The 22,682-nt window shown below is 42.6% G+C and overlaps 1 protein-coding gene across 1 annotated transcript in view; it reads left to right on the forward strand.

The window, feature by feature from the left end:
- The first annotated feature begins 3,649 nt into the window (after positions 1-3,649).
- Positions 3,650-22,682, forward strand: part of DCLK3 (doublecortin like kinase 3) — a 112,406-nt gene continuing 93,373 nt past the window's right edge. The window contains exon 1 of the mRNA XM_073549906.1: positions 3,650-4,058. Within this exon, the coding sequence (XP_073406007.1) occupies positions 3,926-4,058 (133 nt within the window). The 5' untranslated portion in view covers positions 3,650-3,925. The remainder of the gene's footprint in view (positions 4,059-22,682) is intronic.

A 22,682-nucleotide genomic window follows, 5' to 3' on the forward strand; every position in this document is an offset into this window, starting at 1 on the left:
CATGCAGGTGAAACAAGCCATCCTTAAGCTGCAAAACCAGAAAAAAAACCATCCGAGAAATTGCTACAAGATTAGGAGTGTCAAAATCTACAGTTTGGTACATTCTGAGAAAGAAAGCACTGGTGAACTCATCAATGCAAAAAGACCTGGGTGCCCACGGAAGACAACAGTGGTGGATGATCGCAGAATAATCTCCATGGTGAAGAGAAACCCCTTCACAACAGCCAACCAAGTGAACAACACTCTCCAGGAGGTAGGCGTATCAATATCCAAATCTACCATAAAGAGAAGACTGCATGAAAGTAAATACAGAGGGTTCACTGCATGGTGCAAGCCACTCATAAGCATCAAGAATAAAAAGGCTTGACTGGACTTTGCTAAAAAAAACATCTAAAAAAGCCAGCACAGTTCTGGAAGAACATTCTTTGGACAGATGAAACCAAGATCAACCTCTACCAGAATGATGGAAAGAGAAAAGTATGGCAAAGGCGTGATACAGTTCATGATCCAAAGCATACCATATCATCTGTAAAACACGGCGGAGGCAGTGTGATGGCTTGGGCATGCATGGCTGCCAGTGGCACTGGGTCACTAGTGTTTATTGATGATGTGACAGAAGCAGCCGAATGAATTCTGAGGTATTCAGAGACATACTGTGTGCTCAGATCCAGCCAAATGCAGCCAAACTGATTGGTCATCATTTCATACTACAGATGGACAATGACCTAAAACATAAAGCCAAAGCAACCCAGGAGTTGATTAAAGCAAGTGGAATATTCTTGAATGGCCAATTCAGTCACCTGATCTCAACCCAATTGAGCATGCATTTCACTTGTTAAAGACTAAACGTCAGACAGAAAGGCCCACAAACAAACAGCAACTGAAAACCACCACAGTGAAGGCCTGGCAGAGCATCACAAAGGACGAAACACAGCGTTTGGTGATGTCCATGAGTTCAAGACTTCAGGCAGTCATTGCCAACAAAGGGTTTTCAACCAAGTACTAGAAATGAACATTTTATTTACAATTATTTAATCTGTCCAATAAAAACAGGGTGACACATGTTAAGGAGCTGAAACTCCTAAACCCTTCATCCAATTTTAATGTGGATACCCTCAAATAAAAGCTGAAAGTCTGAACTTCAACTGCATCTGAATTGTTTTGCTTAAAATTCATTGTGGTAATGTCTAGAACCAAAATTAGTATAATAAACATCTATAGTCCTTGATAAAATATAATGTAGCTCCCATATGGTATAATGCAGCACCCGTATAGTATAATGCAACCCCCATATGATGCAGCCCCCATATGATATAATGCAACCCCCATATGGTATAATGCAGCTCCCATAGTGCTTCAGTAATATGGCCACCACATGGTGTAATTCAGCCCCCTCTATGATATAATGCAATAATGCAGCTCCCATAGTCCTCCATTACTATTGTCACCATATGGTATAATGTACACTCCTTAGTCCTACAGTATTATGACCACCACATACTCACTGACTTAAAAGTGGAGGCACTAGGCAAATGCCTAGTTTTCCCCGCTCTAACGCCGGCCCTTTTCATAGCATATCAATGCTGAAGCTAGAACTCTGCATTGTTCTTTTTTAATTCCTTGAGGAAAAGTATGCTTTACACTGCCTTAAAAGGAATGTGTTTCCAGGTTTTTGGCACCTAATCTGAAACTACCATAAGATAGAGAATGACCCTCATTTCAGCAATGTGTTACTTACTGTGGGCTGCTTGCTGTAGTTTTGATAGAGTGACTGTTTAATCATCAAGAGGTTTTCACTAGAGGACTAAAAAACCTGCTGCCATGTAGTTCACCATATTCATGAGCTCTGTATAACCCTGCCCCTTCCACTTTCTGCCTATGCACGTATAAGGCGGCCAGGGTGGTAGTCGTGGCAACAGGCTGTAGTGTCCCCACACCCTGGTTCCCCACAGATGAAATACAATGTTTTTTCCACTGCATTTGCAGCTTGCAGCAGTACACTCCCATTCCCTGTCAGAGTCCCCCCGGCTGCTGTCACTCCGATTCTGCATCCATGAGCTCCATAAATCACTTTAGAGACAATGTCCTTTTCCAACAGTTCAACTTTACTGAGCAGTAGGGTATCCATCAGACATGCAGCACAATGTACACAGAGTGGCATTTCCTTAGCTTTCCCGGTTCCTCCTGCAATCTCTTTCTCCTTCGGGCAATCCTTGCCTTACTTCTGGACAATCTCTGTCCCACTCCTGGACAATCCCTGTCCCGCCCGTGCTCCAGGCCCACCAGCTTCCTACCACTCCCTGATCCGGCTTCAATAGTAGAAGGTGCCAGGTACACCGGCTCAGCTTCAGCTGCCCAGGTCGTAGACCCCAGATCCTCTTTGGGTTGGTTTCTATCGAGCTGGTGACAGACCGCACGCCGCTCAGCCTAGGGCCCCTTCCTGCCATAACAGCCATGTCCCCATGGCTAGCAGACTCCCACTGTTCACTGCTGCATCCTGACTGCACTGAGCACTAACCAGGAAATCCCTCTCTATATCCCTTGCTGTATGCTCCACTGCTCTGTAGCCCATCCCAACAGGAAAACCCCTATGCTAACCAAACCTAACCTAATAATCCTAATCCATATCTCTAATGTGCCCCACTAATCTAACCCCACTATTATCCTATGCTAACCTCTATACTATCCCTAATTCTGTAAACAAACACATATCAAATACATCCACATTACAGTACATAAACAATACAGCACATTCCATTAGCATTCAGGCTATGTGCACATGGTGCTGATTCTGCTGTGGATCCGCAGCAGATTTAGGTGCGTTGTACAGTACCATTGTTTTCAATGGTTAACTGAAAAACGCTGTGCACATGCTGCGAAATTGCTGCGGGTTCAAATCCGCAGCAAGTCAATTCTTTGTGCGGATTCCGCTGCGGTTTCACACCTTCTCCATTGTAGAGGTGTGAAACCGCAGGGCAAAACCGCAGGGTAATTTACCTGCGGATTTTTCCAAATGCGCTCAGAAAAATCTGCAGTACCAAAAACTACGTGTGCACATAGCTTTACAAATGATAAGGTGCTGCATATAATCATCTGAACAGCGTCCACAGTGAGGGAAGACACCTGACGGACTCTGTCACCTCCTTACACATGCAAAGCTGCCAATCATTTTGTTATACATAGCTCAGCACTCAGAGAAATGGTAGATTTGTTGCAGATAAAACACTAATTATATCAAAACTGTAGCAAGCAGCTACGTAAGTGACACATCACTGGAATCAGGGTCTTTGCCCCTACATTATGCTGCTCTAAAATGGATTAGCAAAAACCGGATGACAGATACCCTTTAAATGGGAAATATATTCCCATATAGATCCTCCAAAAACACGTAACACAATAAGCAACCATGCTTATATTAGCAGAAAACTGGTAATGTAGCAGAACATAAGAAAATGTCCTATTCTGTGTCACAGGCTGTGGCGGTATTCCGTATTCTGCTGTGTGCAGATGTGTTTGTGTCTAGTATGAGAACTGGCATGGTTGCTAAGCTGCCTGCCAAATATCCAGGGTAATGTCCTGATCCCTTGCACAAACCCCAACAGAGCTGCATACTTTCTCTCCCTAGGTCTTGTTGCTGAGTGAGACATGGAAGACACTGAGACATCCTACACAAAAGTACAGCCTGTGGTTACATTGAAGCCAACAAAAACCCAGGTCAAATTAAGATGAGGACAATAAGAAGACACACTGAGAAGATACATGGAGACACCAATACTTTGGGCTGGCAAACTCTGCTAGTCCCTCCTCTCCCCCAAGTCACAAGTCTCCGAACAGCAGAACTTCATTATTTATCGCCAGGAGTGCCGCAGAAAGTTACTGGCATCATTTACAGATGCAAAGCAAGGAAGAACTGGCCTCTTAGTAAATGACAGATGTAGAAGAAGCAGCTCAGACTCATCAGTCACCAAGAATTGAGCCCCATTGGGTTCATTGTGGAGGGAACATGCCAGGTGGGGCTGTTGTCACTGATCTGGCCTCCTGCTCCTGCAAGCACCATGGTAAATATGACTTTTTCTATTAGCATGTTTGCTATAATGCTCGCGCCGATGTGTTTGTATACTGTGTGTACATTTTATATATCACAGTTTGGAAACTAGTGGTTAAGTTGGTTGCTTGTAATGGCACTTTTTTATACTTTTATTTTTTTTACTTCCTTCCATTAAATTAAGTTTTAAATGAAAAGCGTATTATATAGTATTTCAATATATGTAGCTTCCTATTTAAGGAATGAACTGTGAATACTTAGTGTTACATTTTGGTTTGAAAAGATTCTTCTATCAGGGAAAATGGGAAATGAGACACGCTTTGATATTGGCATTTTTTAGTAGGTTATTTTGGAACATTACAATAATTTTTAATGGAAGCAGTAAAGGTGGTAATGTGCGCCGTGTTCCCTTCTTGAGGGTAAGAAACTTTGAGATTTCATGAACTTGTTGGGTGGGCTGCATCCTATGACTCTGTCACACCAAGCTCTTCTTTTGTATTGTTAATTCTGCAAATCCTGTCTGTCTATAGAAATTGTGTGGCTTATATCTGATCTGATCTTATGCACCTTTTAGTTATTGGTGTGGCCATAACGAACGGATTCTTGTCTTAACTTAGGTCATTTTTATGTTTGTGTATTTTGGTTTTGTGGTCAGTTGCCTCTAGTTTGTCCTTTCCATGTATATTACTGTGCAAAAGTTTTAAGTAGAAGTGGAAAAAATGCTGCAAAGTAAGAATACTTTCGGAAATTAAAGCGTTACTCATATTATTTTTAATTGAAAAAACAAAGAGAATGAACAAAAGAGAAATCTAAATCAAATCAATTTTTGGTGTGGCCTCTCTTTGCTTTCTAAAGAACATTGATTCTTCTACGTACACTGAGAAATTAATTTTTATGAATGGAACTCAAGTTTTTTCCAGACATCACTGATCTTCTGTGCATGTAGTCTTGCACACGTTCCTCTGTGTCTTCATGATCAGCTCAGAATTCACATCAATCATTGGGAACCAGCTACATCCTTCTAATATTTGCAGAACAGTGGCTCAATTTCAGAAAATGGAGTTGGGGATTTCGTTAGGATTGCTTCGCTAATTTTCCTTGGCCGCCCACTGCGTCTATACACTGATCTTATCGGGTGTGTGGGATTGCACTGCAGAACATTTTCCGATATCAAAAGGAATTAAGCATGATGTGTCTGCTCCAAGTTTCCATGGCCGACTACTGTATCTACAGTCAATGTGGCCCATTTCTTTGTGTTTTAGAGACAAAGGGAGGTCACACCAAGGATTTATATTTCTCGTTTGCTTATTCACTTTGCATTTTAATAACAGATAAAAAAGCGTTCTTACTTTTAAGCATTTTTTCCATATCTGCCAAAAACTTGCAGAGTACTATATGCCAGCAGTAATAAAGCATAGGGAATATACAGCAGGTGAAAAAAGTATTGAACACTGTGTGCATTTGCCTGCAGTGTCAGAAGCAATAAAAGGGGCGGCATTCATTGTGGTTCCTGGGAATCTGTTTGGGGGCTGCAGAAATGGACATCACAGGCCATAAACAACCACTGGGCTAGTGTCTTCTGTGATGTATATACCCCAGCATCACCAGTGATGCATATGCTTTGTCATCTCCTGTGATGTATGTGCTCCAGGGGATGGCTGGCACATTTTAGCCTGGGGGGCAAGCACACAGCAGTGGCCCATGAGTAGCGGCCCATCGTTAAAAAGGTTGTCCGATCTTAAGCTACAAGTCTAAAGTCACTATATGTGATTCCTCACATCATGTGCGCTGTGAGGATTTTCTGGTGCTGGCGGTGGGAGCGGGCACATATGTGATCAAGTATGTGATGTGTATATTCCCGGCCATATTACAACTAGACTGTTTCTGGCCTTGCTCAATACAGGTGTAATTAGCGGGGCCGAGCAAGGCTAGTTGTCATGTATGCAAATCACATACCTGCAGTCACGCGCCCGCCGAATCACAACAGCACTGCGAGCAATGTGAGGATTCACGAGTCTGCAGTCACTGAGTGACTTGTAACTTAAATCTGGACAACCCCTTTAACATGTTTACCTCCGGCTGCTTCATAGGCTATATGCCTACTACTGTATTGCCTGTCTGAGAGCTGCCCCATGAAAAACCTGACAGTACTCGGATCAGCTCAGATGAGCGTTTCTATTGATCAGACAAATCACATATTATGCTCATGTATTATTAATTTTAAACTGGATATAAATTTTGAGATATGCAGTAAAGCAAAGTATGCAATGCTTCTCATCATTACCTAGGATTATTTTTTACAATGCTCTATACTGGTCACACCGGGACCTGCCTACAGAACCTCAAATATCACATATGGAACCATATAATTTTCAGTTTTAACATAGCCATGAAGCACATTATGGTTTGCTACATGTGTACATGATCAGAACCAGTAGTAGAATGAAGTGACAGAATCGTCAGTAGCACCAGAACCACCATCAGTAGATGAATGCAGAGACACAGCCACCATCAGTAGATGAATGCAGGGCTAGAACCACCATCAGTAGATGAATGGAGGGCCAGAACCACCATCAGTAGATGAATGGAGGGACAGAACCACCATCAGTAGATGAATGCAGGGCCAGAACCACCATCAGTAGATAAATGCAGCAATAGAACCACCATCAGTAGATGAATGCAGGGCCAGAACCACCATCAGTAGATGAATGCAGGGCCAGAACCACCATCAGTAGATGACTGCAGGGACACAGCCACCATCAGTAGATGAATGCAGGGACACAGCCACCATCATTAAATGAATGCAGGGTGAGAACCACCAGCAGTAGATGAATGCAGTAACAGAACCACCATCAGTAGATACACGCAGGGCCAGAACCACCATCAGTAGATACATGCAGGGCCAGAACCACCATCAGTAGATACATGCAGGGCCAGAACCACTATCACTAGATACATGCAGGGCCAGAACCACCATCACTAGATACTTGCAGGGCCAGAACCTCCATCACTAGATGAATGCATGGACAGAACCACCATCAGTAGATGAATGCAGGGCCGGAACCACCATCAGTAGATACATGCAGGGCCAGAACCACCATCATTAGATACATGCAGGGCCAGAACCACCATCAGTAGATACATGCAGGGCCAGAACCACAATCAGTAGATACATGCAGGGCCAGAACCACCATCAGTAGATACATGCAGGGCCAGAACCACCATCAGTAGATGAATGCAGGGACAGAACCACCATCAGTAGATGAATGCAGGGACACAGCCACCATCAGTAGATGAATGCAGGGTCAGAACCATCATCAGTAGAAGAACGCAGTAACAGAACCACCTTCAGTAGATTAATGCAGGGACAGAACCACCATCACTAGATGAATGCAGGGAGAGAACCACCATCAGTAGATGAATGCAGGGTCATGAATACCATCAGTAGATGAATGCAGCGACAGAACCACTGTCAGTAGATGAATGTAACATTAGAACCACCGTCAGTAGATGAATGCAGCACCACGCTTATTACGGTGGTCAATTTCAGTGTTAGATCAGCCCCATGATACACTTGTATGACATGAACATGTAGCTCCCAGTATGTGCTTATCTATGGTAAGAAGATACTGGGAGTTGTTGCTACCTTTATCATCAGACAGCGGATCATACAGGAACCTCACTACTTATGAGATGTAGTCAGTATTAGAGATTTCACTGAATTGGCACCCTAACACCAGATACAAATCCAACCAATTACCGTAATTGCAAAAATCACTGACTGTGGTGGAAAAATAATAAAACTTAACTTTTAATAAATTGTGAATAAATAATATACAGTCATATGTTAAAGTTTGGGCACCCCTATTAATGTTAACCTTTTTTCTTTATAACAATTTTGGTTTTTGCAACAGCTATTTCAGTTTCATATATCTAATAACTGATGGACTCAGTTATATTTCTGGATTCAAATGAAGTTTATTGTGCTAACAGAAAAAGTGCAATCTGCATTTAAACAAAATTTGACCGGTGCAAAAGTATGGGCACCTCAACATAAAAGTGACATTAATATTTTGTAGATCCTCCTTTTGCAAAAATAACAGCCTCTAGTCGCTTCCTGTAGCTATTAATGAGTTCCTGGATCCTGGATGAAGGTATTTGTGACCATTCCTGTTTACAAAACAATTCCAGTTCAGTTAAGTTTGATGGTCGCCGAGCATGGAAAGCCCGCTTCAAATCATCCCACAGATGTTCAATGATATTCAGGTCTGGGGACTGGGATGGCCATTCCAGAACATTGTAATTGTTCCTCTGCATGAATGCCTGAGTAGATTTGGAGCGGTGTTTTGGATCATTGTCTTGCTGAAATATCCATCCCCTGCGTAACTTCAACTTCGTCACTGATTCTTGCACATTATTGTCAAGAATCTGCTGATACTGAGTTGAATCCATGCGACCCTCAACTTTAACAAGATTCCCGGTGCCGGCATTGGCCACACAGCATCAAAGCATGATGGAACCTCCACCAAATTTTACTGTGGGTAGCAAGTGTTTTTCTTGGAATGCTGTGTTTTTTAGCCTCCATGCATAACGCCTTTTTGTATGACCAAACAACTCAATCTTTGTTTCATCAGTCCACAGGACCTTCTTCCAAAATGTAACTGGCTTGTCCAAATGTGCTTTTGCATACCTCAGGCGACTCTGTTTGTGGCGTGCTTGCAGAAACGGCTTCTTTCGCATCACTCTCCCATACAGCTTCTCCTTGTGCAAAGTGCGCTGTATTGTTGACCGATGCACAGTGACACCATCTGCAGCAAGGTCTTTGGAGGTGGTCTGTGGATTGTCCTTGACTGTTCTCACTATTCTTCTTCTCTGCCTTTCTGATATTTTTCTTGGCCTGCCACTTCTGGGCTTAACAAGAACTGTACCTGTGTTCTTCCATTTCCTTACTATGTTCCTCACAGTGGAAACTGACAGGTTAAATCTCTGAGAAAACTTTTTGTATCCTTCCCCTGAAAAGCTATGTTGAATAATCTTTGTTTTCAGATCATTTGAGAGTTGTTTTGAGGAGCCCATGATGCCACTCTTCATAGGAGAATCAAATAGGAGAACTACTTGCAAGTGGCCACCTTAAATACGTTTTCTCATGATTTGATACACCTGGCTATGAAGTTCAAAGCTCAATGAGGTTAAAAAACCAATTTAGTGCTTCAGGAAGTCAGTAAAAAGTAGTTAGGAGTGTTCAAATCAAGAAAATGATAAGGGTGCCCATTCTTTTGCACCGGTCAAATTTTGTTTAAATACAGATTGCACATTTTCTGTTAGTACAATAAACCTCTTTTGAATCCAGAAATATAACTGAGTCCATCAGTTATTAGATATATGAAACTGAAATAGCTGTTGCAAAAACCAAAATTGTTATAAAGAAAAAAGGTTAACATTAATAGGGGTGCCCAAACTTTAACATTTGACTGTATTATGGTGAGGGGCGGTGTAGTGGGTATATTATGGGGAGGGGTGGTGTAGGGGGTATATTATGGTTAGGGGTGGTGTAGGGGGTATATTATGGTGAGGGGTGGTGTAGGGGGTATATTATGGTGAGGGGCGGTGTAGGGGTTATATTATGGGGAGGGGCGGTGTAGGGGTTATATTATGGGGAGGCATGGTGTAGGGGGTATATTATGGAGAAGGGTGGTGTGGGAAGGATACTATGGAGAGAGACAGTCTAGGGGGATTTTTTCTGTAGGAAGCACATTGATGGACAATTATTACAACATGGTAGATATTTATACTTTGTTGGCAGTATAAAGATTTTACAACGGAGCAAAATACTCCTGGCCACGATGAGAGCCACGCACGTTTTTTATAAAAGCTCTGCGTCCGTGCCACCGCACACGGCTCTCATCGTGGTCAGGAGTATTGTGCGCCGTTGTAAAATCATAAGTGCACAGCAAAAGGGCTAAGCCTCCTGATGTACCCTAATATGATAGTGTAGGGCGAAACGAGTTGAGGCAACATTGCCGAGGTGTGAAGAGCTTAATATCACGGCTTAACATCTCAGGCACATTGTGGACATATTAATCCCATTATGAGTAAGGGGATGAGGCAAAATTGCGGGGATGTGGTAGAGCCTTAAGTTTATGACTCAGTATACTGGCAGACTATATTAATGTTACTCCCATGTGAATAAGGGGATAGCATGTGCATGTGAGAGGTGACACCTACGGACTGAGTGAGTGAGATAAATCATTCGGTCACTGGCTGGCATCTGTTTCAATTGGGCAAAGGAGCCTTTGTTTAGTCAACGGATGACACTGTATTAGGGAGATTCTATTGGGGACAATGTGCAATAGCATTAGAACTTTAGTCTACGGATATTGGAGTGTAAAATTGGCTATTAATGATTGGGAATGATGCAATGGTAAATCCATATATAGTATATCTATATATGCAACAATTGTTAAACACTTCCCTTTAAAAAGGATGCTTAGTGAGATTTTCCCTCATTTAAGTGTGTGTTGGAGTTCATGAATACAATGTTGTATAATTATATTAGTGTCCTTTATGACCCCCTCTTGTGATAGGGGTTGATTGGACAGACTGCACACAAGCACGGTGGATGATTTGATACAGTCATATGTTAAAGGTTGGGCACCCCTATTAATGTTAACCTTTTTTCTTTATAACAATTTTGGTTTTTGCAACAGGTATTTCAGGTTCATATATCTAATAACTGATGGACTCAGTTATATTTCTGGATTCAAAAGAGGTTTATTGTACTAACAGAAAATGTGCAATCTGCATTTAAACAAAATTTGACCGGTGCAAAAGTATGAGCACCCTTATCATTTTCTTGATTTGAACACTCCTAACTACTTTTTACTGACTTCCTGAAGCACTAAATTGGTTTTGTAACCTCATTGAGCTTTGAACTTCATAGCCAGGTGTATCAAATCATGAGAAAACGTATTTAAGGTGGCCACTTGCAAGTAGTTCTCCTATTTGATTCTCCTATGAAGAGTGGCATCATGGGCTCCTCAAAACAACTCTCAAATGATCTGAAAACAAAGATTATTCAGCATAGCTTTTCAGGGGAAGGATACAAAAAGTTGTCTCAGAGATTTAACCAGTCAGTTTCCACTGTGAGGAACATAGTAAGGAAATGGAAGAACACAGGTACAGTTCTTGTTAAGCCCAGAAGTGGCAGGCCAAGAAAAATACCAGAAAGGCAGAGAAGAAGAATGGTGAGAACAGTCAAGGACAATCCACAGACCACCTCCAAAGACCTTGCTGCAGATGGTGTCACTGTGCATCGGTCAACAATACAACGCACTTTGCACAAGGAGAAGCTGTATGGGAGAGTTATGCGAAAGAAGCCGTTTCTGCAAGCACGCCACAAACAGAGTCGCCTGAGGTATGCAAAAGCACATTTGGACAAGCCAGTTACATTTTGGAAGAAGGTCCTGTGGACTGATGAAACAAAGATTGAGTTGTTTGGTCATACAAAAAGGCGTTATGCATGGAGGCTAAAAAACACAGCATTCCAAGAAAAACACTTGCTACCCACAGTAAAATTTGGTGGAGGTTCCATCATGCTTTGGGGCTGTGTGGCCAATGCCGGCACCGGGAATCTTGTTAAAGTTGAGGGTCGCATGGATTCAACTCAGTATCAGCAGATTCTTGACAATAATGTGCAAGAATCAGTGACGAAGTTGAAGTTAAGCAGGGGATGGATATTTCAGCAAGACAATGATCCAAAACACTGCTCTAAATCTACTCAGGCATTCATGCAGAGAAACAATTACAATGTTCTGGAATGGCCATCCCAGTCCCCAGACCTGAATATCATTGAACATCTGTGGGATGATTTGAAGCGGGCTGTCCATGCTCGGCGACCATCAAACTTAACTGAACTGGAATTGTTTTGTAAACAGGAATGGTCACAAATACCTTCATCCAGGATCCAGGAACTCATTAATAGCTACAGGAAGCGACTAGAGGCTGTTATTTTTGCAAAAGGAGGATCTACGAAATATTAATGTCACTTTTATGTTGAGGTGCCCATACTTTTGCACCGGTCAAATTTAGTTTAAATGCAGATTGCACTTTTTCTGTTAGCACAATAAACCTCATTTGAATCCAGAAATATAACTGAGTCCATCAGTTATTAGATATATGAAACTGAAATAGCTGTTGCAAAAACCAAAATTGTTATAAAGAAAAAAGGTTAACATTAATAGGGGTGCCCAAACTTTAACATATGACTGTATACCCCCTACACCGCACCTCCCCATAATATACCCCCTACACAACTCTTCTCCCTAAAATCCCCTTCACTGACCCTTCCCATAGTATACCCCCTACACCGCCCGTCACCATAATATACCCCCACACATGCCGCCCCTCCCCATGATAAATGTCCCTCTCCATAATATCCTGCCTACACCACCCATCTCCATAATATGCCCTTCGCTGACTCTCCTTATAATATACCCCATACACCACCCCTCTCCAAAACATACCTCTCCATCCCATAATATCCAACCTACACTGTCCCTCTCCATAATGTTCGTCTCCATAATGTCCCCCACATACTGCCCCTAGTCTCTATAATGTCCTCCCTCCACACTGCCCATCTGAACACACACACTCACATACACACACTCACACATACACTCTCATACACTCACACACTCACACACAATGCTGTGCGGCTGCCCTTGTGGACTAATACCATGGATTCATGCCCCATACCTTATGCACAGCAAATGACAGCTCTCCAATCTTCGGCAGCTCAGCTCCTGCTCCTCATTGGAGCGCTGCTGCTCACCATTCTTCCCGCCGACTGCCTTATCCCCGCCTCTTCTGCCCTGCTCTACGTCGCCAGCAGCAGTGTGAGGAGGTCGCAGCATGATGACCTCATCACTCTGCTGCACGCTAGGCCGCGGAGCAGCAACAACGGCGATGATCTGCTCTGTGCCGGATATAATGCATTCAAATGTATTCGCATCTCAAAGACGCAAATACATGTGGATGCATCATTCATGCATGATCAGGAAGGAGTCTGCCAGCCCGGCCGCAAATGAAGTTTTGGAGGCCGCAATAAAAAGTACAGTGCCAGGCCTCTGGCGGCCCTGAACAGCCGTCTGGGGAACGGCCCGGGGGGCAAATGCATCCCTGCCACCCGGCCCTGCCTGCCACTGGTCTCTTGTGATGTGTATGCCCCAGTGTCTCCTATTATGTATATGCCTCAGCTTTCTCAGTAATGTGTGTTCCCCTGTGTTTCCTGTGATGTACAGTATATGCCTCAGCATCTCCAGTGACGTGTATGTTCCGGCCCCTCCTGTGAGGTGTATGCCCCACTGTCTCCTGTAATGTACAGTTGAAACTAGAAGTTTACATACACTATATAAAAAGACATATGCATGCTTTTCTCAACATCTGACATGAAATCAGAATAAACCTTAATTAGTCAATTAATTAGTATTACCATAATCTATTTATATAATTGCCTTTTCATTTCCTGTTCTGTCCAGATGTCACCGTATCCCAGAATTCCAAGCGGAGGAAGTTCCCCGACCGCCATATTGGGACACCCAAGTGATGGATGTCTCAATATGGAAACTGCTGCTGGTACCAACCTATTGCGCGGTACCACCAGCGGAACACTGTCGCACCACACACACTCACACATTCACAGTCTCATACTCATTCTCACACTCACATTCACAGTCACATACTCATTCTCACACTCACTCTCACACTCACACACTCATAGTCACACTTAGACTCACACACTCATACTCTCACACTCACATACTCACACACTCATGCAGCCTCTTGCGCGGTACCATCAGTGGAACACCGTCGCACTGCGCCTGCGCGAATTCCGCACTTTTACAGTGAATTATTCGGCTGATCCCGGCGGCAGATGCACAACGCGTCTACAGGAAAAGGAAGCCAGTCACATAAATGGGGTTTTCCCACGAAAGAAACTTAATTTTAAAAATTGTCTGGCTGACCGTGTACTGAACATAAGACATCTCCTGGGCAGGGGAAGAAGAAAAAGACAATACTGACATTACAGCAGGAGATCACAGAGGATTCATTTTGTGAGGTAACATATTTCACTGATTATTTTTAAACAATATTTTACCTCACAAAATGTATCTTCTGCGATCTCCTGCTGTAATGTCAGTATTGTCTTTTTGCTTCCTCTCCTGCCCAGGAGCTGTGGTATATTCTATACGCCGTAAGACACAGGGGTGAGAGAGACAGAGCACAGGGGGGAGACAGTTCAAAAGGGACAGCACATGAGGGGAGAACACTGCACACGAAAGAGAGAGACAACAGACAAGGGGGATAACACATGGGGTAGACATTACCGCCCTCCCGATGCGATATCATCGGGCCTCTATCCAGTTAATATTTGCCAAATGCCAGAATGAGAGTGAGAATGTTTTAAGGCAGATTTATTACTTACTACAATGTCAAAAGTTTACATACACTAAGATTACTTTGCCTTTAAACAATTCTGTACTGCCCATATGCTGATATCATGTGTTTGGAAGCTTCTGATCGGTTTTTGACAACACCTGAGTTAATTAGAGACTCACCAGTGGAAGTATTTTAATGCACACCTTAAACACACTGCTTCTTTATGTAACATCATAGGAAAGTCTAAAGAAATCAACTCAGATATCAAGAAGAGAATTTTAGACTTGCACAAGTCTGGCTAATCCTTGGGTACAATTTCAAGGTACCTGAAGGTGCCTCATTCATCTGTACAAACAATTATACGTAAGTACAAACAAGATGGGAATGTCCAGCCATCATACCTCTCAGGAAGGAGACAGGTTCTGTGGCCCAGATGTGAACGTGCTTTGGTCCGACATGTGCATATGGACATAAGGACAAAAGCAAAACACCTTGTGAAGATTATGGCGAAAGCTGGTAAGATTGTGTCAATATCCACAGTGAAACGAGTCCTGTATCAACATGGGCTGAAAGGACACTCTGCCAGGAAAAAGCCATTACAAGTTAAAGCTTGGGCGGAAATGGTTCTTCTAAATGGACAATGACCCGACACATTCTGGCAAAATGGTAATAAAGTGACTTAAGGATAAAGTCAATGTTTTAGGCTAGTTTCACATTAGCGTTTATGGCCGAAGCGTCGGGCTGCGCACGGCCGCCGCTAAGCCCCGACCCACCTACGGGCGCATGACGCTGCATATCTTTAGCGCTGGGGATGCAGGCCGAGTGCAGGTATGCGTTTGGCGGCGCATGCATCCTTTTGACGCTGCGCCGACCAGCGACAAACGCAACCTGTAGCAATTTGGTGCGGTCGGAGCAGTGTCAAAAGGACGCATGCACTGCCTGCGCTCGGCCTGCAAATATTAATAATTATGGTAATCTTAATTGACCTAAAACAGGATAGGTTTATTCTGATTTCATATCAGATATTGAGAAAAAACTGCACATGTGTCGTTTTACATAGTGTATGTAAACTTTTGGTTTCAACTTTATATGCCCCAGTGACTCCTGTGATGTATATGGCCCCAGTGACTCCTGTGATGTATATGTATCAGCCCTAGCATCTCCTGTGATGTATATGCCCCGGTATCTCCTGTAATGTATATGCCCCAGTGTCTCATGTGACCTATATGCACCAGTCTCAGTGTCTCCTGTTATGTACATGCACCAGCATCTCAGGTGATGTATATACCCTGGCATCTCCTGTGATATATATATGCCAAAATGTCTCCTGTGATGTGTATTTTCCAATGCTTCCTGTGATGTATATGCCCCTGCATCTACTGTGATGTGTATACCTCAATATCTCCAGTGATGTATAAGCTCCACCCAAGTGTATCTTGTAATGAACATGCCTGGTGTCGCCTTTGATGTATATATATCAGTTTTGATGTCTTCTGTGTGTTGTATAGAGAAGACCTCCCACTGCTTGAGTTCTGCAAATGTAATGTGTGCTGTGATGAATTTCCCACTGTGAGGAGACATGCAGTGTAATAATACAGTACATCGGTGTTCAGAACTTACTGCTGAGTCAACTGAAGAAGCAGTTGTGAGCAGTTTCATCGATACCAGCTAACATCACAGCTGCATGAAAAAGAAGCAGTTCCAGCCATCACTTTAAGGGTGATTTAATAACATGTTTGACCAAACATAACAGAATAACTTTCTAGTTGATAATCTTGTACGGCCCCAAATGATGATATATTGTATATACTCGCGTATAAGCCGAGATTTTCAGCCCATTTTTTTTGGCTGAAAGTCCCCCTCTCTGCTTATACATGAGTCATATACCAGGGGGTTGGCGGGGGAGGGGGCGGGTTTGTGTTAGGCCATACTTACCCCGCCCTGGCGCGGCCTCTGCAGCCCCCCTGCTTCTCCCGGTCTCAGGCTCCTTCCTTCAGCAGTCACATGGTACCGCTCATTAAAGTCATGAATATGCGCATATTTATGACTTTAATGAGCGGTATCACATGACCACTGAAGGAAGGAGCCTGAGACCGGGAGAAGCGGGGTTGCAGAGACCGCGCCAGGAGGGGGTAAGTATAAGCTATATTCATCTGTCCCAGGTCCATCTCTGCGCGCTGCTCTGTCCTCTCCACATCCTCTGCGTGTGATGCTCAGGTCAGAGGGCGTGGTGATGTAGTTAGTGCGTGCCACGCCCTCTGCCTGAACGTCACTGACAGGATGCGGAGGAGAGGACAGAGCGACGCTCAGCCATGGAGTGGGGATTGGTAAATATCGCCAGTGCTGGGGTCCTGAGCTAGCGGTGATATCAGAACCTGTCAACGCCTGCTCAGGACACCAGCACCGGGCCCCCAGCAACGAGAGGTCAGTATGCCATTTTTTTATTTGCAGAGGCAGCAGCAATATATGTGGGCATAATTATGGAGCAGCAATATATGGGGGCATAACTATGGAGCAGTAATATATGGGGGCATAACTATGGAGCAGCAATATATGGGGCCATAACTATGGAGCAGCAATATATGGGGCCATAACTATGAAGCAGCAATATATGGGGGGCATAACTATGGAGCAGCATATGGGAGCATAAACTATGGAGTAGCATATGGGGGCATAATTATGGAGCAGTATATGGGGGGCATAAACTATGGAGCAGCATATGGGGCATAATTATGGAGCAGTATATGGTGGCATAAACTATGAAGCAGCATATGAGGTGTAATCTATGGAGCAGCATATGGGGGCATAATTTGTGGAGCAGCATATGGGGTCGAAATTTATGGAGCAGCATATGGGGGCGTAATCATGGAGCAGCACATGGGGGCGTAAACTATGGAGCAGCATATGGGGGCGTAATCTATGGAGCAGCATATGGGGGCATAATTATGGAGAAGCATATGGGGGCGTAATCTATGGAGCAGCATATGGGGGCATAATTATGGAGCAGCATATGGGGGCGTAATCTATGGAGCAGCATATAGGGGCATAATGTATGGAGCAGCATATAGGGGCATAAACTATGGAGCATCTTATGGGGGCATAATCTATGAAGCATCTTATGGGGCAGCATGTGGGCCATAATCTATGGAGCATTTTATGGGGGCATAATCTATGGAGCATTTTATGGGAGCATAATCTATGGAATATCTTACGGGCCCATAACCTTTATGGGGCAGCATATGGGCCATTATTAACCTTTGTGCAGCATTATATGAGATGTATTTTGTATGGAGCATCTTATGGGGCCATCTTGGACTGTATGGAGCATCATATGGGGCTCCTGATTCAATATGGATATTCCAAAACATTTAACCTACTGATGTCTCAATTAATTTTTCTTTTATTGGTATTTTTTTTTTATTTTTGAAATTTACCAGTAGCTGCTGCATTTTCCACCCTAGGCTTATACGCGAGTCAATAAGTTTTCCCAGTTTTTTGTCGCAAATTTAGGGGGGGGGGGTCGGCTTATACACGGGTCGGCTGATACACGAGTATATACACTAAATGGCCCCTGACAGATAAGAAGTTCCCCACCACTGATTTAGCTAAAGAAGTTTTAATAATTCCTGCACTGTATGCAGATTACCTAAAGAAATTCTGCTGGTTGTTTTTCAGAAGGTAAATTTTCTGCAGTTTTGTGGTCAACTCTTCCCATATAGTTTTGATTGATTTCTCTGATACTTAACGTACCATTCACAGCCCCTTGTATAGGCATTATGCAAGCCTAGATGGGGTTGTTGCCTTTAGCTTGCAAGACCTTTGGCTGAAAAAAAATTGCCCAGAGCACACTTCTTTGCACACAACTCAGAAGTTATTAAAACATCTCTTTCTAGGGTATTATTATTATTATTGCTGACACATATTGATATTTTTTGATGGCAGAGATAGCAATTTACAGTTGTCTGTAGTGCTGATCGTTTCTTTTTAAGTATGTATAGTATGTTTTAGTTTGTTGGTAGCATTAGTAAATTGCTGTAACATATTGTTCACATACACAGCCTCCGTCCCCAGCTCGAAGAGAGGAGCACATGCAATATACACTCTGAAAGGTGTTTCATGAATTACACCACAAGCTCTTTTGCTATTAAGGTTTTATGAAGCCCTTAAAATGAACTCTCCATTTAACATACTCTTAAATCTTTTTGGCGTAAAATTTAAGATTTAAATATTTAGTGAATGCAATAGTGCAAGCTAATAAAAATTGTTTGTGCATCCCTGTTTTTTGTTTTAAAAACTGTCCACAATGTTGTATATACCCTTAGAGTTTCCTTACATTATCAATATTCTGCTGTTTCGCTTAAGCACTATCCATGTTGTGACAGTCCGGTTACATTTTTTTTTGTTTTTCGTATATGTACCTACCTACTGTCAATGTAATGCCTTTATGCATCTGTATCTGTACTTGTTCCTGCCTTGCCGCTGTAAGGCCGGAGTCACACTGGCGATTAAAACGGACGAATGCAATGCGATAAAAAATCGCATTGCATTCGAACCCATGTCATTCTATGGGGCAGCTCACATCATGCGATTTTTTATCGCATCCGATCGTCGGACCGAGACAATCGCAGCATGCTGCGATTGTCACCGATTTTCGGATTGGATTCGCCAATGCAAGTCTATGGATGCGATTAAAAATCGCATTGAAAACGCACCACACGTGTGACTTGCGATTAAATCGCAAGACTTCTCCAGGTCAACAGCAAAGAGCATCAGGCAGTGGCATTGTATGTCAATTTGATGCATAGATGCAAATAAAATCGGTTCCACGCCGGAAAATGGGATGACAGACGGATCCCTGGACAAGAATTCTTTGTGCGATTTCGTACCGTTAAAATGGGACCAATTTTTTATTCGCTGTGTGTGACTCCAGCCTAATGCTCTGAATTTCCCCATGGTGGGACGATTAAAGGATTATCTTATCTTATGTCCCTGTTGGTATCCGTGCTTCCACTTGCGGCTAGATGGACAGAGGCTGTATTTAGCATTTATGTTGCACTAGGTACTTTAAGTGGTCTTATTGGTGATTCAGACTAAGGATTTGAGTACATGATGTTTTTTCCAGGCTTTTCTGCTCTGTAAACCACTTGAAAAAGTGTTAACTGCTAAAAGAAAGAACATATGCATTGCAATACTGCAATTTAAAAACAACTTGCTATTCATATGCTCAGTCTTTTGAGCTTCTTTAATTTGATCAAGGTTTCCAAAGAAGTACCCTGTTCATTCTTCAATTTATTGAATACAATTTAAATAAAAAAAAAAAAATCACATAGAAATGACAGAAAAGACACAAAAAAAGTCTCTTCACCGGTGAGTCTGTAAGCGTCTTTAGCCTTAATAACTCACCGGGTTCCCAGATGTCCAAAAGACGTACACACATACCCTAACAGTTCTGAAATCCTTTATATATGGGCGCCTCTGACAGACTGTCTGGGAAAATAAGGATCCAACAAATTCAATTTACAACTGCAAATACAGTTCTTTTAGCAGATAAGCTGCCGCCAGAGATATTTAAAAGCGGACATCTCATAGAGAACACAGAATTGCTCAGCAGAGCGAGCTCTCCTTTATTTGAGAAGGTCATTTGAAATAGCTGTCCACTTGTTTGGCCGGCAGTTATCTAAAGTGTGTGGGGGCTTTAAGCAATTATTTGTATGACTGACATACAGTATATGGCCTCATTTAGACAGTTGAATTTTTAGTCCTGCTTACTGGCCCTTTAATGTATTATCAAGTTTTATAAATGAAAGTTTGCAACATTTACATGACTAAATCAGCAGAACCAACGTCAATACACGAATACAACACCAGACCACAATCAGTACACCATTATATTGCCTGAACCACTGTCAGTACATAAATACATCACCAGAATTTCCATCAGTACACAACTACACTACCATTCTCAGTACATGATATCATTAACATAACCATCATCAGCACATGAATACATCACCAGAAACACCATCAGTACATGACTATATAACAAGAACCAAAGTTAGTACATGACTATATCACCATAGCTACCCAAGTAACTATGACATCTGCATTGGCAGATGTTCTACTAGGGCCTTCTGTTATTGCACCATTTTACTAGCTCTCTCTGCAGCAGTAAGGAGAGATGGAAAGTTCTGTTTGTAGCGAGAGTTCAGGAGGGTGAACAACCAGTAATCAGTGCTAACCAAAATGCATACAATGCTTGGGTCATGTGAAAGGCAGCAGGACAAAGCCAGCCATGTGTGCCAGACTTCCTTGTCCCCACCAGAAGCACGACTCTACATTTACTCCTCCTCCTTTTCATCCCATCCACGCTGAACTGACCTGATGATTCGATGATTCCAGGTATAGAGATGAAAAGGGTGGTATCCCAAGTATGGTAAAAAAATCTTCTTTATGCAAACATCTACGCTGAACTGACGAGATGAATCCAGGAATAGAGGTGAAAAGGGTGGCACTCCATATCTGGTAAAAAAAAATCTTTATTCAAACAAATTTCTGAGCATGGCTGCAGGGGAAATGGGTCATCAATGCTTCAATGAGTCTAGGTACGGTTTTGTGTGGGTTTTTTTCACAAAAATGTAGTTTTAGCCCCAATTTTTTTATTTTCACAAGGGTAACAGGAGAAAATGAACCCCAAAACATGTTGTACATTTTCTAATGAGTATGCTAATACCCCATATGTTTGGGAATGCTACTATTCTGTCCTCACTAAATGAAGCAGAATTCATGTAGCTATACAGGCAGCTAAACCGCTATACCGGGATCCAATAAGGAGACTGTAGTTGAATCTGTACTTTATTGAATGTGATGGTATATTGATGCGTGGTGAAACTACAAGCAAAACATATATATACACTCAGGGTACATCAGGACTTCATATATACATAATACATTATAAATCAACATCTGCACAAATAGCCAACCAGGGAAGGACTAATTAACCAGGCTAATATGAGACACGAATTAGATACAGGAAGCATAAATACATAAATACATACCAGCGATGCTATCACAACAAGAGAAGAGAAATGAAATGCTTCCTGAATGCAGGCAGAAGGAAAATGGAGAACTGGAGGGAAATGGAGGCTGAACTAACCATAATCCTTTGCAAAGGCTACCGAGATGCATTGCAAAACTTACCAGAATGCACTGCAACGGAGGGAAAAATACGAGCATCAAAAGTGAAAGTAAAATAACACAATAACACTGCGGTTATGACTCTGGTCACTAGAGGGAGCCAAAAAGCACTGAAAACTTTAACAAGCAGATAATCGAGGATTATAAATCAAATGTTGGAGACAGAACAGCTATTATTTGAGCGAACGGCAGGGGTTGGAAAGGAAGGCGCACCGTTTGACTTTTTGAACACAAAAACGTCTGGAGTCAAGGGCGGATGCTATGTCACGTTTGGAGAGCCCCTGATATGCTGAAAGAGTGGAAACCCCCCAAAAAGTTCACATTTTGGAAACTAGACCCTTCAGGGAACTTATCTAGATATGTAATGAGCACATGAAACCCCCAGTTGCTTCACAGAAGTATATAACATAGAGTTGTGAAAATGGAAAAATCACATTTTACACACAAAAATGGATTTTAGCCCCAATTTTTTATTTTCACAAGGGTAACAGTAGAAAATGGACCCAAAAATTCGTCATGCAATTTCTCCTGAGAAAGACGATATCCAATATGTGGGGGAAAACCACTGTTTGCTTGCTTGGAAAGGAAGAAGTGACATTTTGGAACGCAGACTTTGATGGAATTGTCTGCTGGGGTCATGTCACATTTAGAGAGTCCCTGATGTGCCAAAACAGTGGAAAGAAAACACAAATGACCCCATTTTGAAAACTACACTCATCAAGGATTTTATCCAAGGGTATAGTGAGCATTTTTAACCCACAGGTACCACAGAGAATTTGATAACATTAGGTGTTGTGAGTTCATTTTCCCCTTCGTCACTGAGGTCTGGTGAACTCCCTATTCTGGTAAAGGAAGGTAATGAGCCTGATTATCAGGCACCTGAGCCTAATGAGGATGACTGGCTGAGTGGAGTCACTGACTGGATATAAGGCTGCCGACGCCCTTCTGCCCTGCGGGTGATTTCTCTGTGGACTTCTATGACACCAGTCTGATTCCTGCTCCTCTA

This window comes from Dendrobates tinctorius, unplaced genomic scaffold (assembly GCF_039654945.1).
Source record: "Dendrobates tinctorius isolate UK_male_01 unplaced genomic scaffold, ASM3965494v1 ptg000162l, whole genome shotgun sequence".
Classification (NCBI taxonomy): Eukaryota; Metazoa; Chordata; class Amphibia; order Anura; family Dendrobatidae; genus Dendrobates; species Dendrobates tinctorius.